This window comes from Notamacropus eugenii, chromosome 5, assembly GCF_028372415.1.
Source record: "Notamacropus eugenii isolate mMacEug1 chromosome 5, mMacEug1.pri_v2, whole genome shotgun sequence".
Taxonomy (NCBI): domain Eukaryota; kingdom Metazoa; phylum Chordata; class Mammalia; order Diprotodontia; family Macropodidae; genus Notamacropus; species Notamacropus eugenii.
In genome coordinates this window covers 38,734,230-38,755,749 of record NC_092876.1, presented here as the reverse complement: position 1 = coordinate 38,755,749, position 21,520 = coordinate 38,734,230, and the positions used below count along the sequence as shown (strand labels likewise).

At 52.7% G+C, this 21,520-nt stretch overlaps 1 protein-coding gene and 1 long non-coding RNA gene across 4 annotated transcripts in view; one reads left to right on the top strand and one right to left on the bottom strand.

The window, feature by feature from the left end:
* The window catches only part of PRDM16 (PR/SET domain 16), a 635,076-nt gene extending 625,258 nt beyond the window's left edge, over positions 1-9,818 (bottom strand). For all 3 annotated transcript variants that reach the window (XM_072608625.1, XM_072608629.1, XM_072608626.1), the window contains exon 1: positions 9,643-9,818. In XM_072608625.1, the coding sequence (XP_072464726.1) occupies positions 9,643-9,679 (37 nt within the window). In that variant the 5' untranslated portion in view covers positions 9,680-9,818. The remainder of the gene's footprint in view (positions 1-9,642) is intronic.
* Positions 9,819-14,387: 4,569 nt separating this feature from the next.
* LOC140504085 (uncharacterized) lies at positions 14,388-16,658 on the top strand. The gene is made up of 2 exons (XR_011966958.1): positions 14,388-14,719; positions 15,454-16,658. It is a non-coding gene; the product is annotated as an uncharacterized lncRNA (long non-coding RNA).
* The last annotated feature ends 4,862 nt before the right edge of the window (positions 16,659-21,520 follow it).

The window sequence follows — 21,520 nt, the reverse complement described above, 5'->3', positions numbered from 1 at the left end:
GACATTCACACACATGGGGCCAGAAATGACCTTAAGAAGGCCTTTGGAAGTTACTCTAATTGGAGGGATGGAAAATCAGCCATGAGTAGCTAATAGCTGATTTCCCGGGTGCCAGCCATAGCACCTTCTGTCTGTGTGACCCAAAGTCGAAATGTTAGCAGTGAGCTCCCAATCCTGACCAAGTTTTCCCGAGTACAACGCTCAAGGCAAAAGGGATAGAAAGAATGCCAGACCATTAAGAGAAAAAGATCAGGGTAAATGGGCTACAAAAGTCTCCAATACTTTTGATTCCCTGCCGCCCCCCCTCCCCATACATCATGCCAACCATTAAGCAAGGGGAGAAAAAATTCCAACCCAAGAGACCTAACCCTGGTTAAAGGTCACTTTCACTTTTCCTACCTAGCAAGAGCAGACTTCTTTTATTCTAGGTGGCAGTTTGAGAATTAAAGAAGAAAAGGGAGGGAAATTCATGTAGGATGAGGGGAGAGGGTTCCCAATCTGCTCGCCTTTGTTCTGAAAGGGGATAGAAAGAAAGGCCAGGGGCATCTCAAAGACTCAAGACTATGCCAGAGGTTGGTCTAGTATTTCAATCTGCAAAATACAGTTCACTCAAGTTTTGCAATTATGTTTCAGTCAGGGATTGTTTTTTCCCCTTTTAGAAGGTGTTGGGGGGGGGGGTGCAGTTAAGGCAGACCTAATACATGAAGGGAATTTGAGTTGGTAAATGTGTTTGAACTTGGAAGTGTGAAACACCAGAAATGATGTCTGAAAGTTGCCCCAAGGGCCTTAGGGGAAGGCCTTGATGTGTTTGTGGGTAAAAAGCCCTTTGGAGGTCTTTCTTTATTTGACACACCCGGTTTTCCCATTGACTCGCTGTGTGGCCTTGGACAACTTACTTAACTTCTCTGTTTCTGAATTTTCTCACCTTGAAAACCGGGAGATGGCTGCCTTCAACGTTTTCTGATGATATTGTGGGGAAGACTGAGATCATGTCTGCTCGAGGGTAGAAGGAGAAAGCTGCCCTGGTGGTAATGAACTGGAAGCTCTCACCGAGAGGAGACTGCAGACTGAACCTGGGACTCATTCAGTCACATTCACCTCTCGAGCCCCCTCTACTCTGACCTGCACAGACTGCAAGATCCACGAGCTTTGAGATTGGTATTTGGCACAGGGTACAGGCAAGTTATTGTTGCCTTCGGGGGTTAGCGCCTCACCTGATCTCTCAGAACCGACTGCCTGCCTAGCTGCTCCCACTCCCCTACCCCACCCCCATCCTGTAGACTGGGTTCTTCGCCCAGGTCCTGTGGCGCCCATCCCTTCCCTACCCTTTAGGCCTGGCAGGGGGAAGTCTCCAGTCCTAGAAGAACTGGTGCTGTACGGGCCGAATCGGTGTGAAGCGTAAAACCGCGTAGATTTATTTGCTAGATCCAAAGCAAGCAGACTTCCCTGTACCCAGCGTTCTCTATGGACTCTTTCCTAAGGAGAGATCCAGAGTCCGCTTGGACCCTGGGTGCTAGAAAGTGAGCAAGGAATCAAGCGAGCTGGAGACCTACGGCTCTGGACGAGCAGGTGTGGACTGTGCGCGCCGCATTCCTGCATCCCTGCGAGCTAGGAGCCAGGCTAAGCCGGGAGTCTGCGGGCGGTGGCCGCTGGCTTAGCCTGAGCTGCCTGCGCTCAGGCTTCGGGACCTCGAGCCCTGCGTCCTGGGCTGCATGTTCTGACCCAGATGCTCTGAGTCAATCTCTGCAGCAACCGAGGGCAAGCAAAACTCCGCCGGGCTCCGGGACCGACTTGGGACTCTCGGATGAGCTGCTTTGACAGAATCAAAGCAGAAGCCTAGCCCAAGTCCGCCCCGTCGGGTCTGAGGAACTGAATTGGCGGGAGGGGACCTTGGGGACTGACATCTTTTCTCTGATCCTGGAGAATAGCTGGAGGCAGGAGGAGGCCAGAACCCCTAACTAGATGTGTGTGTGTGTGTGTGTGTGTGTGTGTGTGTGTGTGTGTGTGTGTGACGGAGTGAGGGAGGATTGGGGGATCTAGCACTGCCTCTTTCTTTTTCTTCCTCTCGGTAAGTCTAAACTGAGACTGAGTGCTGATTCTTTAGTTACATTAAAAAGTTTCTCCATCCCGGCTCACTTTGCTTGTATTCCCGAAGGACTTAGACGTGTAGAAGTGTAGACTTGTGTGCGCGTGTGCCCATTCCTCTGTGTGTGCGCTCGTGTCTGTGGATCGGTGAATCCATGTTCCCACCACTCCCACACCCTACCAGTCCCAGGGATCAGCATTATGTGAGCCTCAGGGCCCAACAAGACGGATCAGGATGCTCTCACTGGCCTCTATCGGCTCTCGGTTTTAAACGTCCGTTTTGGTGAAATCCTAAAGCTCAGTCCTAGTCTACACCTTTCCGAACTCCCTCCTCTCGATCGCACAATGAACAGTTTCCATTCTGGGTCTCCTTTTCCGGGCAGGTGACGCCTGGCCTGCCCACCCGCCAGAGGGAGAACAAATGCTGAGAAACACAGGGTCGCCCGATAACCCAGATTTCCTTAACTTTCGAAAGTTCCTTTCTTGGATTGGAAGAAGAAAAAAGAAAAGAAAAAAGGGGAAAAAAGGATAAAAGAGACTGTAGTTGTTTCTGTTTTTCTTTGCCTGTCATCGGGATGCTGCCCCTGACTTCTTGAGCAAGATTGAGTCAAAACCTAATAAATTGTATTTAGAGCTATTTGAAATAAATTTAAAAAAAAACACCTAAATTGTTCAAAAGATTTTTAATCCTGGATAATTTTTGTTGAAACTCTAATTATACATCACCTTAATTACCAGATCAGAGCCCCCCAAGGATCCTTAATTGCCTAATTGAATAAAACAGGGGGTTAATAGCGGCCAGGCACCGAATAGAAAGGGAAAGATATTGGCCAGGTCTCCCTCGAGGGGGCTGATTAGAGGTGGGGTGGGGGAAAGCTGGTGCTGGTGCTGGGGCGAGGGAGGAAAGAAAGAGGTTTAGTCTCGATTCACAAAGCTAATTCCGGCCCCAGTCCTAAGGGTAGAACTCCCCCCTCCCAAACCAGTCTCTTTTCGCCGTTGGCCCCCCCCACCCAACCCAGCGGCCTTCAGAAAACTGTAGTTTACGGAGAACAACGGTCAACTGAACCTAATTCGAGAAAAAAAAAAAAACCTAATATCTAAAGTGCGGAAACGCCACCATGCTTGTATAATGGGGAATTGGGGGCTTTTCTTTGAAAGGGACAGAAATTCGCTTGGCCACCAGTTCCTTCACCTACCACACCAGGAGAGAAACACACAAGAGAAGAAATATTTCGCTATCACATCCCTCAGTCCCATTGATCTAGGTTACTCTCTAGAGCTCCCAGATTCAAATGGGACCCCATTCCTTCTTGGGGTGGTCAAGAATGGGGTTTCCTGGCAGAAGACTAGAAAGGTTATCCCTAGGGGAACGGTCCGAGCTGGGTTTGGGTGCGGGACCAGGTCCCGTGCCCTCCAGCGGAAGAATAGGAACTAGGGAGACTGAAAGACAACCTCAAAATGTCTCAAGGGTCAGACACCTGCCCAATTATCCTTGCATGCTTCCAGCTGAAGAGAGAACCCCCGGAATCGTTTTTGCTTTCCCCTCCGCACAAAAATCTTTCTACTACAAAACCTCAGAAAGAAGGGTTATCGTTTCTACTAACTTCTTATTCAGAAGCAAGCGCCTGACTTGTTTGGGGTTCCAGGAGGTGGAGATTCCGGATCCTAAGGAACCCCCGATGGTTGCCCCTACATAAGCTCTAACTTCCCTACACCCTGACTCAGAGGGGTTACTCCTATATACTTCCCTAGAAACATGTGGGTCAGTGTCTCATTGGGGCTCTCCCATACCACCTGGAGAGGAAGTTAATAGAAGGGAAAATATTGACCCTCGAAGTCCGCTGATACCCTAAAAGGGGCTCTCCTGGAATCATTCACTCTACTGCCAAGCCTGGAGGAATCTTTCTTAACTAAAAAGATTGACGGATCTTGTCGCGATTGTTAAAAACGAGTCCTGTGACTGCAGTCTCACGTTAGGAGCTGGGCAGAGACCGTGGAGAAGTAACTTAAAGCGTTGGATCGCACGCTGGCAGAGACCTTGATCGGTTTCTCCTTCCTTTCCCCTGCACTGGCCCCTGGTCCTGGGTCCCATTCCCCCAGCTTGTCTCGCTGAACGCGAGTCCTTTCGTCCCAAGCGGGGCTAACCGGGCTCCGAGGGACACAGCCCACCAACGCCAGACAGCAGTTCCCCCTGACCTGGCTGTCTCCTGGAGGGAACAAGGCGGAGTGGGGGGCGCCGCCAAGGGGCAGTTTATTCAGAGACTCGGTGCAAAGAAAGAGAAATGAGATTGGGAGAAGAGGGGGCAACGTGCGGACCCGCTGGAACAGGCGACCAGGCAGTTCCACTGAGTTGAGGGAACCGTTGTGACCCCAGCATTCCTGAGTGAACAAGGTGCCCAATTCAAATCAACTCTGGGTTCCTGGCTAAGAGGGAGGTAGCTCGGAGAGTTTTCCCGGAGAAGGCACATCTTTGCATCCCTGGTGCCTGGGACCCAAGGAGTCTGCTACCAAGTTTTCTAACGTTGGCTGGTGTTTCCACACGCACACGAGCTCTGTCTACAACTCTCTCTCCTTTTTGCCTGTTCCCTGGCCCCCAGGTTCTAATAGCTTTGGAGGAAGTGCTAGGAGACCAGCAGGGCGGCAGCGAATGTTTAGAAAGAGCCCCAAGGAGCCAGCCAGTCCTAAGGACCCAGAGGAGGAGGGAGAGGAGACGGTGGAGCCCTCGGAAACCCTTTCCCCCGGAGCCCACCCAGGCCTGCAATGTCTGGAAAAGGCCTGTTGGGGAGGGGGAGAAGGTTAGCCCCGTGGGAATGTGGGCTCGGGCTAGAGTCTCAGGACCCCAGCTCTCCTAACAAGGGATATGGAACCGGAATCTCCAACTAAGCACTATCAGAAAGATTCGGATAGAAGACACCCAAAGTGGGGCTTTCTTCCTTTTCTTCTTCCCCTAACCACCCCCAAAGAGACGATCCACCAGGCAGAGTTACTGTGATTGTGACTGGGAGCTGGGGACTGATATGGACAGGTCAGTTATGAAACAGCCCCAGGAAGTGAGCGACTTGTATTCTTATCCCCACCCTGGAGGTCGCAAGGAAGAAGAAGCTAAGTCCCAGCTCTGGGTTGGGTGAAATGGGTCAGCTTTGGAAGTTGGAAGGAATAAATTTTCAGCTTGGACTAAATGATTTCAAAGGGATGAGGAGGTGTCAAAGGTGGGGAACCGAGTGGAGTTTTCACCCTTGGGGGCCAAGAGCTCAGCCTTTGGACAAAAGGACTCCTTGGAAGCCACGGAGACCCCTGAGAAATAAACTCTGCAGGAGATGGGGTCCCCCTCTCGGAAACAGAAACGAAATTCCAGCTACTGGAGCCCATCCCCCTGTGTTCTCTCCCCCCCTCCCCCTCCCGCGGGTCTCTTGGCCTCAGCACGCAGATGCTACTGTCTCTTGAGGTTGTCCAGAACCTTTCGGTTGCTGCAAATGGAGCCTTCACTTAAAATAATAATAAAAATGATAGGGGAAAAAAACTCCCTCAATTCTTTCTCCTGGAGAAAGAAATTGGGGTTGGAGGTGACGTTTTGGAAAACCCTTAGGGAAACCGAGATCTGAGTACGCCAAAGAAGTCCTAAAGGTCAGTGGGGTCAAGGAGACCTGGATGGTGTAGGCCCAGGCCCAGCACACACACCCAGAAACTCTCCTCTATCTGCACAGGCAGCTGCCGAAGCTGTGGATTTTGCCACGACGGCAGTCGCCATCCACTCGTGATGCACGTCCCTGCTTCCCCCTTCCTTCTTTCTCCAACTCCTACCGGGTCAGTTCCACCAACTTGGGTAGAGGTCGAGGATCAAGAAGTGGCGGTACAGAGTGGAGGGTGGGGGGCGCAAGGGGAGAGGAAGCAATAGGAGCACGGGGAGGGCAAGCTGCTCTCTTTCCTTTTTCCAGTTACCTAGCTCAACCCTCTCCAAATCAGATAATGGAGCCAGGTCCCTGGGGACCTCCACATCTGCTCAAAATAGTGTCCAATGAATTGGATTTCTACGGTAGGGTATAAACTGAACGCGGCCACCAATCTCCCCACATTCCTGCCTTAGCCTCTACCACCTTGTTTCTCTCCGTGTCCCAAGCACAGCTCAGGTGGAACCCCCAAAGGCTGTATCAGTGTCCAAGTAGGAGTAGAAGTAGGGGGCCTGGTCTGGGACGCTAGGAGCCGGCACGCTGCTTGCGCGAGTGTGCATCGGGAAACTGGGATGTGTGTTCGTACGTCTGGGTAATGTATCCCTCGCTACAGAGGCGCACACGCGGCCAGTCTGCTTGTTCACAGAAATACTCCTGGGAGAGGGGAACCTTCGCTCTGAGCTACTGTTCGCAATAGCTATCCCTGAAATCCTCAGCAGAGACCCCATAAACCGGCGAGTTTTTGCCTTGTATGAAACACCTGATCTTAATCAGACCTTAGTCCCACCAAAGAGAGACAGTACTTCCACTGTGTGTGCTATACGTATGTGTTGGGGTAGGGGGGAAAGACAGAGACAGAGAGAAAGAGAGAGAGAGGCAGACAGAGACAGAGACAAGAGAAACTCCTGTCCTGGGCCCAGCAGAGCAGACAGAGACTCAAGTTAAAGTTACCGGCGAAGAAGAACGCCTTCCCTCTTGGTTCAGTGGCTAGCTGCAGCCAACTTGGAGAGTGTACTCAGACTCAGACCTCTGCCGCCTGCCTGGACACCAGACCCCCTTTCTAGGGAGGACATTGACTGCGCCTTGAGCATATTTCCAAAGAACCCCGTAGGCTTCTCGCTGACTTGTCCATCTTTTCAGTCACTTTTTACGAATCTGAGTTGGGGGAGTATTTGGGTTTTTCTGTAGTGGAAAAATCTTGAGAATGTCCCCTCGAAGCAGATTATGCACACGGAAACAGGCGCGCCCGCATATATACACACAAACTCACGAGAACATACACCTTGCTTCTATCAGAGTCAGAAACTCTCAGCACACCTTCTCTGGTGCTGGTCAATGAGCATAGAAAAGGGCCAAAGAGTTCCAGTGGCTCCAGGGAGTTCGAGCAGGCGCCATAAACCCGGCCTCTCGCCGGGTGGCCGGGTCTAGGTAGGCCGTCTCTTGGCGGCTTGTTACACTCGGACACTTGCAGCCCTAAGCCCCAGGCCCGGATCCGCGGAGGCAACAGCAACAGCCTCCGCTGCAGCCAAGCTGCAGGCTGACCAGGGTCATTCTTCAGCCTCAGCACCCTATTCAGGAATAGTGTGTGAGGTAGAAGGAACATTCATTAGACTGTCTTTAAACCCAAGGTCTTTTCCACAGCTGCAGTTACTGCCTTCTGCAGCTACGTCCAAGCCGGGGCCGCTCATTCCCGGAGCTGGGCTAGGGACTTTCGGGGGCCAGCGTGCTTGGGTCTCCAGGTCGGCCCCTGTGCCTACAAAAGCAGCGACCTCTTTAAAGCCCGCTTCTTATAAATGGAGGATCCAAGGGCCCAGAGCTCTGCCCACCCTAGGGCAGAGAATGGGGCTTGTCAGAGAAAAAAGGTACGAAGAAAGAGCAGGGTGAAGCGCGCCCGAATCAGCACCGTGTCCAAGGGCCCCCGGGCTCCCTGCCTAGAGCTTCGCCTACTGGTCTCGGACCCCTGGAGGAATCAAGAGAAGAGCGAGAAAAATCCAAATGGAAGCCCCCATCAGACACGGGTCGGAGCTCAGTCGGAGGAGATGAGCAACCTCCAAGGCCATGCTGCCGGAGGAGAAGGCAGCCGCCAGGGCTAGGACCCTAGGACCAGGGCAAGGGGGAAGACTAAAGCAGAAAGGACCTGCCTCCCTTTCACGCGGGCAGAGTAGCTGGAAAAGAAGCCGAAACCAGGGACATCGCAGCCGGCCAGAGCAGCTGGGGAAAGCGTCAGCGCCGAAGCGAGAACTCCGGGCCTCCTTCGCCCCAACCGGGCGTACAGCCCAGACTGCAGGAGCCGGACTCACCTGGCCCCGGCCCTTCTGCCCCTCGCACCTGCCCTACTTTCCCACTCCTCGGCCCTCCAGCCGTGGGAGGACTTGTCTATGTACGGATAACACAGAAATACCAAGCCCAGCTTTGTTCCAACTGCGTCCCAAACTTCCGGGCTAGGGAGCAGAGTGGCTGTAAAGAGATGGCGGAGAAGGGAGAGAAATAGGTTTCTCCACAGAAACGCCAAAAACTTGTCGGCGGAAACTTGAGTTAAACTGGGAGGGGTGGGGGGCACTGAAGGACCCGCGGGCAGGGTTCCCGGTTGAAATCTTGGGACATTTCCCTAAGGCAGAGCGAAACAGAAAGTAAGGGCGCTTTGACAGCAGAACTCTCAGCCTCTATCCCAAGTTCCAACAACCTAACTAGTCAGGCTCCCGGACTCTTTGCACGGCTGGATCGCGACAGGCAGGGGTGAGGGCATATGCTAGAGAGAAGAGAAAGAATGGAGAGAGAGAGTCCAGAGAAATGGGGGAGGAATACATAGGACTAAATCGAAATCTCACCACCCCCAAAATAATTCCCATTCCTTCTTCACCAGAACTACCAAATTTTCACTCTACAAGCCTCACTCTCTTTATATTTGGGAATAAACATAACAAAAAATTCCAACCTAAAGCAAACGTCTCCATTTTTTCCTAACCAGTTCTCTGCACCCCCCCCCCCCAACTTTCCTTAATAATTGTCCTGCTGGAGGACTTGCTGGAGGATTGTTTCTTTCTCTCCGTCTCCCTCCCCTCTCGGTCTCCCTTCCCCCCCACCCTTCTCAGCCTTAACTCTCCCCTCTTGAGTCTGTTGGATGCCAAAGGCGGTGCTCTAGCGCCCACTATTTCAAAAGCCCGGTATAGGATTTGACCAGGACTGAGAACCACTGGAGGAGAGAGAGGGAGAGAGGGAGAGGGAGAGGGAGGGAGAAGGAGAGGGAGAGAGGGAGAGGGAGAGAGGGAGAGGGATAGGAAGAGGGAGAGGGAGAGAGAGAGGGAGAGGCGAAGGAAGAGGGAGAGGGAGTGTGTATGTGTGTAAGTGAGTGAGGAAGGAAAAAAAGTTGTTCTCCCCTTTCGTCAACTTTTGGTTAACTTTCGCTTTTCTCTCCCCTCCACCCCCTCGCCCTCCTCTTCACCCCCTCCCTCCCCGGCCATTCCCCCGCGTCTTGAGTTCAGCCGGAGGAACGCCTGACACTGGGAAGGTTTTTGGGGGGTGGGTTTTATCGGGGGGGGACGACTAACCCTCGGGGACAGCACAATCCCGGTGCCCCGGCTCCTCGGCAGGGAACCAGGGCGGGGGGTGTGTGGGGGGAACTAGCAAAGAGAGCAGAGAAAGAGGAAGAGAGACGACCCCCCCCCCCCCAGCCCTCCCAGTCCACCCTTCTGCAGTCCCCAACAAGGTGGCCTGGGAGCTAGCAGCGCGTTGGGTTGCGGGGCACACGCACAACACCCCACTCCTCTGGAAGCCCCTCACCCCCCTCCCCTGTGCCCCCAAGTCCAGCACGGACGGTCGAGGGGGAGACCAGGCCGGGAGCGCGGGCCCGGAGCCCCGGGGGCGGAAGCGCGGAACGGTAGAGACCTACTTTTGGCTAGCTTTCTGGCCCTCGCCTTGGATCTCATGTTGTCGGCTTGCTGAATCCCTCTCCTCCTCCTTGACTCCCGAAGCTGCTACACGCTATCTTCATCTCCCCAGCATTGTCAATTCCGGACACCTTCGCACATGCGCACAGAGCCTTCAATCTGACACCCCTCGCCGGGGCCAAAAAAACTTTCCAATGTATTCACCATCATCACCATCACCATCATCACCATCATCATCATTGGCGGCGGAGGCGCTGAGCACGGGCTGGAGGTGGGATTGCTTTGGGGGGACATTTTCTTTTTTCTTTCTTTTTGGGGGGGGTGCTCTCCTCTTCTTCACCTCACTTATCTCCCCCCCCTTCCTCCTCCCCTCTTCCCCCTCCCCCTCCTTCGCAACCACCTCGGAGCCTCTCACGACTGGCCCTTTAAGAGGATATTCCGTCCTCTCTCCGCGCTCCTGCCCCCGGCCGGCCCCACAGCCTGGACGCGCTTTCACCGGATCAAGGTACTGTCCCGGGATCGAGGTGACTCCGACTAACGATGGGGCCACCAGACTGGATCCCTTCGGGGCTTGCTCCCGCGGGACTCGTTCTAGTCAAGGGACCTCTCGTGGGTTGTGGGTGGGTGGGGTGAAGGGAGAATAAACGCCGGCTGGCCCCCAGCTTCTCCCTCCCCCTGTCTTTCTGCAAACGCGGGCTTGTTGATGTGATTTTTTTCCCCCTCCTAATTAAAAATGTTACAATGATCTTTCTCCACCACGGCTTTCGCCACCTTTCTTCTCTTAGGGCTCCGGTTCTTGGAGGACGCCCCACTCCCCGGCGGGTGCCTAAGAATCTGTACTTCCACCCACTCCCAGCCTAGAGGGTAGTCCTGCTGCGTCCTGCCTTGCCCGATTGTCCTCTCCTGCCCTGTCTTACCCCGTCCTTTTCACAACCCGGGTAGTTCGAACCCCTCTTCTCTACCTTCCCGCTGCTGGTTTGCTGCGTGCCGGCATCAACTCCGTCCAACATCGGCTGGCCCCACAAGCCTTGCCTAATCTCCTCCTTTCCTCCTCAACCCCAGTGGTCCCTAACTGGGACGCCCCCCTTCCTTCCTCAGCGTTATAAACATAAACAGAACGACTCTACTTTGTTAGTCTCCAGGCTGCTGAGCTTGCCACCCCAGGCCCGGGCGGAGGTCTTTTGGGGAGAGGGGAGACAGGGACCGGGACGAGAAAGGGGCGAGAATCGTTGGAGAACCTCTGGTGCGCCGAGGACCTGGGGGGACACCGAAGGGATGCATCAGCAAAGCTCAGAGAAGTCTGGGGTGAGAAAGGGTTGTCGTTGGTTGAAAGCTCTTGTTTGCCCCCCGGTACTCTGGGACCCTTCTACACCGCCCAGCTCTGATTCCAGGTGCCTCAGGGCTTCAGATCCAGCTCTCCCTAGCACCTTTGCTTCTTGGCGGTGACTGGGACCAAGGCGGGAAGGAAGGGACTGCCCCAGTCCTCCTCATTCTTTCTTCCACAACTATTCCGAAACCTTGCGGCTTCTCTGCTGGGGTTATCCAGCGGAGGTGAGCACCAGACTAGGGGGTGGGAGTGGGGGGCGGCGGTGTTTAGGAGAGGACAAATCTGTGGAGAAGCTCTGGGCAAGGGTCAGTTTGGCAAGTGTGTAGATGCGGGAGCACTCTACCCTCCCCCCCTTCCCCCCATACACACACACCTGCTCAGGGGAAGCAAGGAGCTGGAGGCTGTGGGGCAGAGAACCGGTAAGGTTAGGGGACTCGTCCAGGGCGAGCTGAGGAACGAAGAAGAGGGGGTCTCCCCGCTAGGCCAGCAGGTGGAGGGCTCCCACAGGAAGGTGGGTGGATTTGTCTTAATTGTGTTTCTTCCTACTCTCTCAGTCCCTAATTCTTGCCGGCGCCGAGAGCCCAGCTGGGCCCGAGGCGGGCTGCCTCAGAGAGGAGGTGGTGGGCGGTGGGAGGGCCTGGTTCGGTCCCGCCGGCATCAGCTGGGTTTCGGTGGTTTCGGTAGCCAGTCTAGGCGAGCTGAGCGTGGGTCTTGGCCTGAATGGAAGAGACGTATGTCCTGACCTGGTATTCCCTTGTTGGAAATGCTCCTAGGGGAAGGAACTGGGAATAAAAGGGAGTTAGTCTGGAACAGACTTCGGTCTGTGAAGCCTTAAGGGCTCCCGGCCTTCCTCCTCCTCCTGCTCCTTTCACCCCAGCTTCCTAGGTCAGGAGAGGCCGATCTCCCAAGGGAACCGCGATACAGACACTGTACACTAGGGCACTTTTCTCTCCAGGCTCAGCGGGTTTATACGCCGCCCATCAAACCACCCTCAATCCCCCAAACCCTAAACCCACAGAAACCAGGATCTTCCCCATCCGCGCTGTCCCATTTGTTGTGCCAGGAACTAAAGCTACCCCTTCTTCCAAATCCTGCTCAGTTTTAATCACGGAGAACCAAATAGATGTCAAACTAAAGCCCCTACTCCTGGACACAGAGTTCACTCCCCAGATCAGAGACGGCTCACGACAGCCCAGGCAAACGAATAGCGGGGGCGCTAGGTTCCGGGCACGAGGTGGGCTCAGGGGAAAGGAGGGTGGAGGGCCCTGATGGTGTGGGCTGCTGACAATCAGGGCCACCTTCGCTCTTGTCCGCTCTGCCTTTCCTTCCTTCTCTTTACTCTTTCCTCCAGGCAACAACCTCCAGGTCCTCGGGAGTACATAAACTGGGGAGGGCAGAGGAAATAACTGAGCCCACTCCTTAAGGCAAGTGGAACTGAGGTCTGAAACCAGGCAGACGCCCTGTTCTCCTAATCCTCCCTCAAGATCAGGCCCTCAGAGGGAGGATGAGTGAATGGGGACTGGCCTAAGGGGTCTTGGGAGAAAGGTAACCGCAGATAGACATTTGGCACTTTTCTCCTGAAAGGACCCTGGGATTTCTAGCCCCAGGCATAAAGGAAGAGGGTTTGGGGGCTGAGAAAGCCTCCTTCCAAAGGCGTCTAATTTTGGACCTGGCCTCTGGGGCCTGCTCTTAGCCTGGACTAAGCGGCCTTCACCTTTTTTTTCTGCTCCATGTCAGCAGCCTTTACCCCCACCCAAAGCCTGTCAGCGCCTCGGGTCTCACTCTCTGTCAGCCCTGTCTTTGACCCTCACCCTGGCAGAAACCTCAGGAGCCACGGGAAACAGAAAGACAGGGATAAAGGAGAAGGGGAGAGGAAACTACAGTTTTCTCTCCACCTGTCCTCCCCCTCCCAAAACATACACATACACACACAAAAGAAAATAAAAGTAATTATTGTTGACAATGAGGAGGAAGAAATGCACATAAGAAAAGAAGAAAGAAGCTGGGAGTAGAGGTAGGGAAAGTAAGGAGAAAGTAGCCCTTTTGCTTGCCCCCCTCCCCCCATGCTTGAGGCTCCCACTGGACCAGGGGTGCAGCTCCTCAGTCAGATGACCAGATTTTGGGTTGTCTGAACTGGTATGATCAGGGTCGCCTGATCCCTGCAAAGATGACTCCCGGAGGGGATGAGGGAAGGGGGTCATCTCTTCCAGGGAAAACTGACCCCTACCCTACGACCCTCACTAATGTTCTTTCCTCAGACAGCTTCACAATACCAGTGAGGAACGAAAATGTCCCCCAGTGCCCAGAAATTCCGAGCTTTTGGTTTTTTAGTTTTACTCTAGAAAGGGAAAGGCCTGACATGGGCAGGAGACAAGCAGGTATCGAAGAGGCCCGGATTTCGGAGGAGCCGGGTGATTGAGGAGAAAATTTCCGGAGGTTGGACTGGGTCCTCTGGCTCCCCCTTGAAGAAAGTGGCCCCATCGGGCAGAATTTCTTGTCTGCTCTGAGCCTAGAGGCCCCAGAGGTTGACCCAAGAAAAGTCAAGCTCCATTTCTAACCAGCTCTTCTGCTATTAGTAAATTTACCCCCCCTCTTCACCTTCCCCCCTACCCCCGTGTATTCAACGTCCCGGTGCCCTGGGAAGTGTAGCCCAGATCAGTTCACTCGGGGGACAGACTTAGGATATGCTAATGGAGCAAAACAGGGAGAGGGAGCAGCTTGAGGGCAGAGATCTAAGCCATCTGTGGGCTCCCTGACCCCAATGGGGCCAAGCCCAGCCGGAGGCCAGTAGGGCAGGAAGCAAGAGTGACAAGTCAGACCAGAGGCAGACCAGTCCCCAGATCTCCCCATCTATTTCTCTGATTTCTCTTTCTGGAGAAGAAGGAAAAGAAGGGCAGTCTTATATTCAGGGGAGTGAGCATTCTGCAGTTCGGTGCCTCTGTCCTCCAACTTTGCCTAGCAGGGTCAAGGTGGTTGAGAGGCCACGATTACCCCCTTGAGACTACTGTGCTTAAGTGTAAACTGGTGTGCGGCTTTGATTTTGGGGAGAGAGAAATCTTGTGGGGTGAATTCAGACTCTTTGGATTTCTGGTTCTCGGCATCAGTCTGGGACCTTTCCAGGGAAGCAGTGCAAGGGATCCCCGGAGTCCTGGGATTTGGGGGGAAATCCTTAACAGAATGGGTCCTTAGGATGCTGGCTGGGCGAAGGCAAGGTTGAGTTTTTGCTTAGTCTGGCGGGGGATAGCTTCTCTGAATCCAGAAGGGAAACAGAGTCTTAACCAAAGTGTCCCTTTGGGACCTGTCCGATAAGGTAGGAGGCTGAGCTCCAGTCCTGTTATCAGCTCACTTTGGCAAAGGAGGAGAAAGGAGAGGGTTGCTGGTGGACAAGAAGCAGGAGAGAAAGGAAGACTCAGGTAGGGCAACCGCCCCCACGTGTTTCCCATCCTCCACAATACCAAAATTCGTTGTGGTGACTCCCCTTCTAGGGTTCTGGACGACTTGGGTGGGAGTGAGGAAGCAGAGTAAGAAGCGGATGAAGAGTTTTAGTTTCTCTGACTCCAAAAGGCGTAACTGCCATTGCCAAAGTGTCTAAGGGTCAGGAACCCACTGGCCTTGTTGGAGACCATTAATATCCTCACAAGGTTCCCCAAAATTTCCCCTTCTCTTCTTTCTCCCTCTTCTCCTCCTGGGATGCCAGCAGACGGAGCCATAAGTCTGTGGTGGCAGCAAAAACCTGCCATAGAAAAAACCCGGTAAATATCCGACTTCCCTTGGGAATGTAATTAATTGCCTTTCAAACGGCTGTGAAGACCGGCTTCTAGGTGCTTTGCCTGGGCGTAAGAAAGGGGAGGGGCGGGAAGGGACAGGAGAATCAGAGAATGACACCCCCCCCCGACCCCCCCAATAGCCACAGTTTCTCCAAGAACAGTACACTCTTCTTTGAAAACCTCGCGATAGGTTCCTGGACCAGACCTACTTAATGCAAATAAACCAATTTGCGAGAGGCGAGATACCAAGGACCTGGGCTTCAGGCCGGCCCCAGTACCTCTCCGCAGGATAATGCACCCACCTGCTATGAGACCTGGAGACCCTCAGCTTACCGCGTTCTACAAGAGCTTTGTAACAGTAATTCTGCCAAAGGAGACTTGTTTTTTAATGAGCAAAAACCAAAATGAGTATTTCAGGCATGACCCAGTCTGGCTATGCCCGGCAACAAGGGCCCAAGAGTCTGAAGACTTGATTAATTTAGGGGTGGGTGAGTGGTAAAACTCTTTTCTGTGTCTCCCCGGCATATCTCCCGTGCGAAGTGGTCCCAGTAGCCAGAAAAGAAGCACAGGACAGGATAGAATAGGAGTCAGCTTCCCTTCTTTCCTCAGAGTGGGGGTCAAGGGGAGGGGATGTACAGCCTGGCCGAATCTTAGAGAGGCGGCATAGAGCTTCAGCAGCCTTGCCCTTTTAATTAGCTCCGGCTGCCTTTTATTCCCAGCCCCTGGACTCCAGTGCTCTCCCCCCAAACTTTTTGGATGTACCAACTCTGTCCGGGGAATGTTGGCCAGGGTCTTCAAGCCTCTATGATTCCAAGAACCAGAGGGTCAGAGAAAGGAACCGTGGTCCCGGCGGACGCGGCCTTCGTGGCCAAGGACAGAGCTAACTAGGTTGCAGGAATTATTGCATACCCCCACTTTTCGTGTCTTTAAGAGTCTCTGGAACCTGAGGGAGAGGTTTGGCAGTTACCATTTTTATAGAGAACGAGAAAAAAACCAGAGACGTCCATTTCTGCCTTCAAACGATTTAGGGGCTTCTCGCTGGAGTGGGAAGTCAGAAACCAGGAAAAAGCGAAGGAATGACATAGCTGTTTTTAGACCCAGGGAGAACCTATGCTAAGCCACCCATCCGAGCCCACCTGCAGTCGGTGCAAGGAGACGCGGAGCGAGATACTCCTTGCTCAGTTTACTCTCCGAGAAATCTGTCTCGGATGGCGCCCGCTGCTTCCCCTCTATTCTCTGGTTGCTGTGTTCTCCCGCTCCCCTCTAGCTGCCCCAGGACGTGATATGGGGATGAGAGCAGGTGTGAGCCAGAGGGACAACGCGCCCTCCCAAACTGCTCTCGGGGAGAGCCTCTCGGTCGGCACGTGGTAGGAGCTTCTTCCGGGAGCGTAGCACTGTGCCGGCGCGTTCTCCGACTCCCAGGATTAGCCCCGAAGCGACATGCTCCAAGGTTAAAGGCCAGCACCCCAAAGACCTAGATGCCTCGGAGAGGGCACCAGCCTCATGGACCAGTCAGAGTGTGCAGAGGAACTGGGGAGACTTCGGGGCCTGGAAGCAAGCAAGGCTCTATCTACTATAGGGGAAGGAACGAGCCCTGCTGCCTTTGACATTCACTCTCCTCTGGGGGCTTAAAAGACTGGACTCTTCTGCTCCTCTTTTCCCCAAAGACTGGACGCCGGGTTGAGTCTTCCTAGGGCCCATTTCTCCTGGCCCAGTGCAAATTGTATTGGGTTGATTAGTTGACGAGCCACGAGTGGGTTTAGGCAGATGAAAACGGGGAATTCTGACCATTTATCCCCACCCGAGGGATGATGATAGTGACGTTGATGATAACGACGACGAAGATGTTAAGCTCTGCCAGTCTGTCTGGTTAGAGAGAGCAAGCAGCAAAGGCAAAAAATAAAGTGAGAAAAGATTTCTCCTATGCATTCTGGGGGGGTCGTCCGGTTTGGGGAAAGTGTGGAGAAACCACCGCTCTGGGGACAACTGTGTGGACGGGGGAGGGGAATTGAGGAGGGATGGATGGAATCATCAGAACCTTGAAGAAATACTGACCCAGGTTGAGGCACGCAGATACAGACGTTTTACAAAGACAGAGGCAAAGGCTGCAGAAACGCATTGTACAATATACATATATACACATATATACAATAAGGTCACACACACCAAGGACACCGCCAGAGACACTAGAGACACACCGCACACATACACATATTCGACAGACATACGCAGAAACACACGCTTTAGGCATACAGATGCACAGTACAGAAATGCATCACTAATATACAACAGGCACACACACACCTGAAGAACACACAACTCCGCACGCACACATTGACAGATTGATATACGGACGATCAAGCAAGCTATATACATACCACAAACATTGTTACCATAGATATACCGTGACTACACAACACAAATTGATACACAGTAGACACGCACCCACTACAAACATGCACACTACATACATGCAACTTCTCAAAGACACGCCCACACTCATAGCAACACGCACACACAACAGAAGCACATTTGAATTTCTCTCTTGAGAGATTTAAGCGAAGTCTTGCCTCCGGCTATGTCTCTCTTCGGAACTTGGAAGAAAAGGGTTGGACAGCTCTCTGTGGAGCCCGGGTCTCATACACTCAACCCACTCCGCAATCCTGTCCACCCAGCTCTTCCTTTAACCTCTTCCTCTCGGGTCACCGTGAGCCTCATTTTGTGGGGTACGTTCCTATAGCGCCTCTATCCCTAAGGAATGTGAATCCAATCGAATCTATTTTCCTTACACCCTAAAAAGGAGGCTTGGTTCTCCACGCTCGGAAAATCTTCCCTTTCTCAGGCTTAGCAAAAACAGTTTTTGAAGTGGTTCAGACTGACCAGAAAGAGCTACAGAAGAAGCGCGGTGTGGTAATGGAAAGAGCCCTCTGGATCTGCATTCCGGCCCTGATACCTACCTTTATAATTGTGAGCAAGCCTCAGTTTCCTCCTCGCTAAAATGGGGCTGATATTTATAACACCCATTTAACAACGTGGTTGTGAGGCTCAAACGCAGTCATGACTGTCAAGCTCTTTGTAAATCTTAAAGCATTAATGGAAAAGCCAGTTATTGTCCAAAGATCGATCGACCTCCTCTCCAATCGAGTGGGCTGCCCAAAGCCAGTCGAATGCGTGACTTTCCAATTCAGAGAGCAATTGAATTGGACGGAGCTATTTTATTTTATTTTTTACAACATTTCGTTTGCTTGTGTTTCTAGAGCCTGGGGTTGAGTCTATCCAGGAGGCACCACGCGCCCTCCAATCTTTAATAACAGAAGCGTTTAAAAAACAAAAACACAGAGGATCCACAGCTGTAGGTAGAACTCTAGGTCTAGGACCAGAACTCCTTCTATCTATCTCCTCTGGATCCCCGGTTAGATACTGGATCTCTTCCTTCCTCTTTCCCATATCTCCCCTCCCCAGTAGATGCCCACGTCCAACTTTTCCTAGAGAGCTCACTCAAAGCCCGCCAACCAAAGAGCATTGGCGCCTCTGCTCTTCTCCCCCGTGGAATTTTCTGAGCCCTCGCAAGGCAGCGGCTTCTATCCTGCATTTCTTTGTTTATCGCAGGCGAGACCAAATGCCTCTCCTGTGGCGCGTATTATCTTAGTCTCCAAAGTCTTTCCAGAACCTGGAGGGCTGGGCCGCGTGCGCAGGCGCCAGTGCCTGCAAGCAAAGTCCGGCCAAGTCTTCAAGTTCAATTTTGACAATAACCACCCGAGAGAATGACTTAGCCTCTGCTTGTGACCAGCCCAGTCCAGGTCAGCTCCCAGAGCACCTTGCAACCATGACCTCAGCTGAGCCTCCCCATATCCTGGGGCTGACAGGGAAGGGCAGAAATTATGTTCCCCATTTGGCAGTTAAGAAAACTGAGGCCCAGAGGAGACCTGATTTGCTTAAGGTTACAAGTTAGTAATGGAGCCAGGAAGAGAATTTAAATTGAAATAAAAAAGGTTAGAGCTTCAAGGGACTTAAGAAATCGTCTAGACCAAGCCCCTCATTTTACAGATGAGGAAACAGAGGTCCGGAGAGGTTAGCCAGAGAGCAAGTGAAAGATTCTTGACATTCGAACCAGGTCGGTCTGGCACTAAATCCAGTATATATTCTCCGTTTCTCTTTTGGTTCCTTTTCAATATACAGAAGCAACTTTAATTGATGACTGGTTCCCCTGGAGAGGTCGTGTGAGTGCACGTGGTGGTGGTAGGATACTAGGGGAAACAACACCACCTGCCTTTCCACCTGCCTCTACTCTTTTACGCAAAGGAGAGAGATCACACATAAGGTGCATCTTTGCCTCTTCTGGAATCGAAAAGAGGCTGAGACTCGGGTGAGTTATTCTTAGTCCTACCATCCCCACCTCAGCCTGACCATTATCTTCTCGGACCCCCAGGAGCCTGGTGAGAAGCCACTTGGGTCACCAGAAGAACTCAGGGAATCCTGGAGTCTAGTAAGGGGAGGGAGGGAAGGCGAGCTCTTTATGCGTTCCTGTTTAGTTATCTTGAGGTGTGGTGTATGTAGATGAAGTTCTAGTGGGAGGAAAAGTTGTCAAAAGCAGGAGTAAGTAGACAGAGCCAGGGGGCAGATTTCATCCTCTTCCTCTTTCCTTTAGCAGACAGTCATTCACGATTTTGCCTGCTCCAATAATCACTCTGGAGCCCAAGATCACGATTTCACGCTGGAAGCAGAAAGCCTACTAGCCCCATTAGTGTAGGGAATCTAGCTTGATCGAGAACCAGAAGCTTCAGCCAGATGGACAGTCCAGCGGGATGTCAAACGACCAGGAAGGTGGTCTACACCTGCAAAGGGGAAGCGATTGTCCTGATGGTCAACAGTCATGATAATAGTAAGACGATAAAACACTATTTCCATTGGACACTCATAACAACAACAAAACATATTAGGCTGCTGTTTATGTTTGCAAAGCGCTTTCCACAAGGAGTTGGTGTGTGTCGGGAGTTAGTGTAAAGGGAGCTGGAAACGAGCTCCAGAGACATCTATACTCCTTGGTATCCATTAATCTTGAGTATGGGTGAACCAGGTAGCCCTGGGTACAGAGAGGCCTCTGGCTCACATCTCCTGCTCCTTGCTCCTAGTAAACGGATTTCGATCAGGAGAAACTAGATTTCTACCTTGGCATCTGGTTATCTTGATTTTTGTCTTCCCCCTTTCCCCCGGCTACGTGTTTTACTTTTAGATGTTGTAGGGGCGGTGGTAAGGGGCGAGGAGAGGCGGTAAAACGGAATCAGGGCCATGGGCTCAGAGCTAGAACAGGCCACCCAATTCAAAGCACTTCACCTTATAGCTCAGTGTCTGGCCAGGAAGGAGACGTACTGAAGCCTAGCGATCAACTGAGAGAGATTGAAGAATGAGTGGGTTCAAGAACCCTTGCTACTGTCAACTCCCTTCCCAGGAAAACCTGTCCTCTCTGGCCCAAGGACCTGGGAGCCCGTGAGGTCGCTCCCAAATCGCTTCTCAGAACCAAGACAGGACTCTGCTCTGGCCTTCAGTGGAGCTCAGCCAGTTTTCTCCATGTAAGTCCCTAGCGGAAGTCCTGGCATCCCTAGGAGGGTTCTGGAAGCAGTTCGAGAGTTAAATGCCACCCAGCATTTGGTGGGGCGGGGCCCATGCGTTGCGCGCGGTCTCAGGGCCCCAAGATTGATTCTTCCCGCAGGTGGCCCCTGGGAGCTGGGCCCGCCCACTTTCCAGTTCGCCCGGCCCAGCTCCGGCCCCTCCCACCCAGCTCTCCTCCAGTGACGCCCTTCGCTCTAGGCAGGACCCAGGTGAGGCTGCGTCTTTCTCCAGAAGCCCAGGTGGGAGGAGCGCAGCCCCGGGAGTCAGATAAGGTGAACAGAGTCTCCGAGTTGCAAGCCCGGAAATCCTCGGGCTGCTGCTGGATGTGGCGCCTCAAGAGTGAGGCAGGTGCTGCCAACAGGACAACCCACCATACTGGCAAGCGGGAGCACTTATCCAGATATCCAGACGATATCCAGACAATATCCAGACAGACAGACAAACACACACACGCACGCACACACACCCGACACCTACAAGCACTCTCTGGAAGACATCAGACGCTATAAATGACAGAAAGCATTTGAACTCAGATCCACTAACTCTAGGTTCATTTCCCAAGACTGAACCACGATCTGGCCTCCTCAAATGTTCCTGAGCATTGTCTATGTTCATGTATGAACTTGAGTGACAGATTAGGTGTATGTATGGACCTGTTCAAGTGCAGGGTGTGTGTGTGTGTGTGTGTGTGTGTGTGTGTGTGTTGGGTGCATATTTTCTCTGATCATGTCTATCAGCGTGTTCATGTTTCTCTGTAGTCTCTGCTTTCCGAAAATGTGCACGCCTGTGTATCTGCGTGTGTATTTTGCATGTCTCTGGCTTCAGTATATTTCTATTCCGAATGTTGGTTTCTGTGAATGTGTGCTCTTGTTTGTGTGCTCTGTGCTATTCTGTCTAGTTTCAGAGCAAGTTGTATGAGTGTGTTGAGTGTGAATATGAGTCTGTGTGTGGCGTCTATGTACGCGACTCCAAGCCGGTGAGTGTGTGTTAGCGCGCGTATGTGCATGTCTCTGTGTGCAAGTGCAAATGTGTGTCTATACGCGGATATCTCCGCCTTCCGAACTAGGTTACCCTGGCGCAAGTTCACCCCCTACCCGACTTCAATGGGAGCACTATAAAGGAGTAAGCCAGGTCTCCTCAACGCTTCAAAGCTCCTGCAGCCCCGAAGTCCCTGTT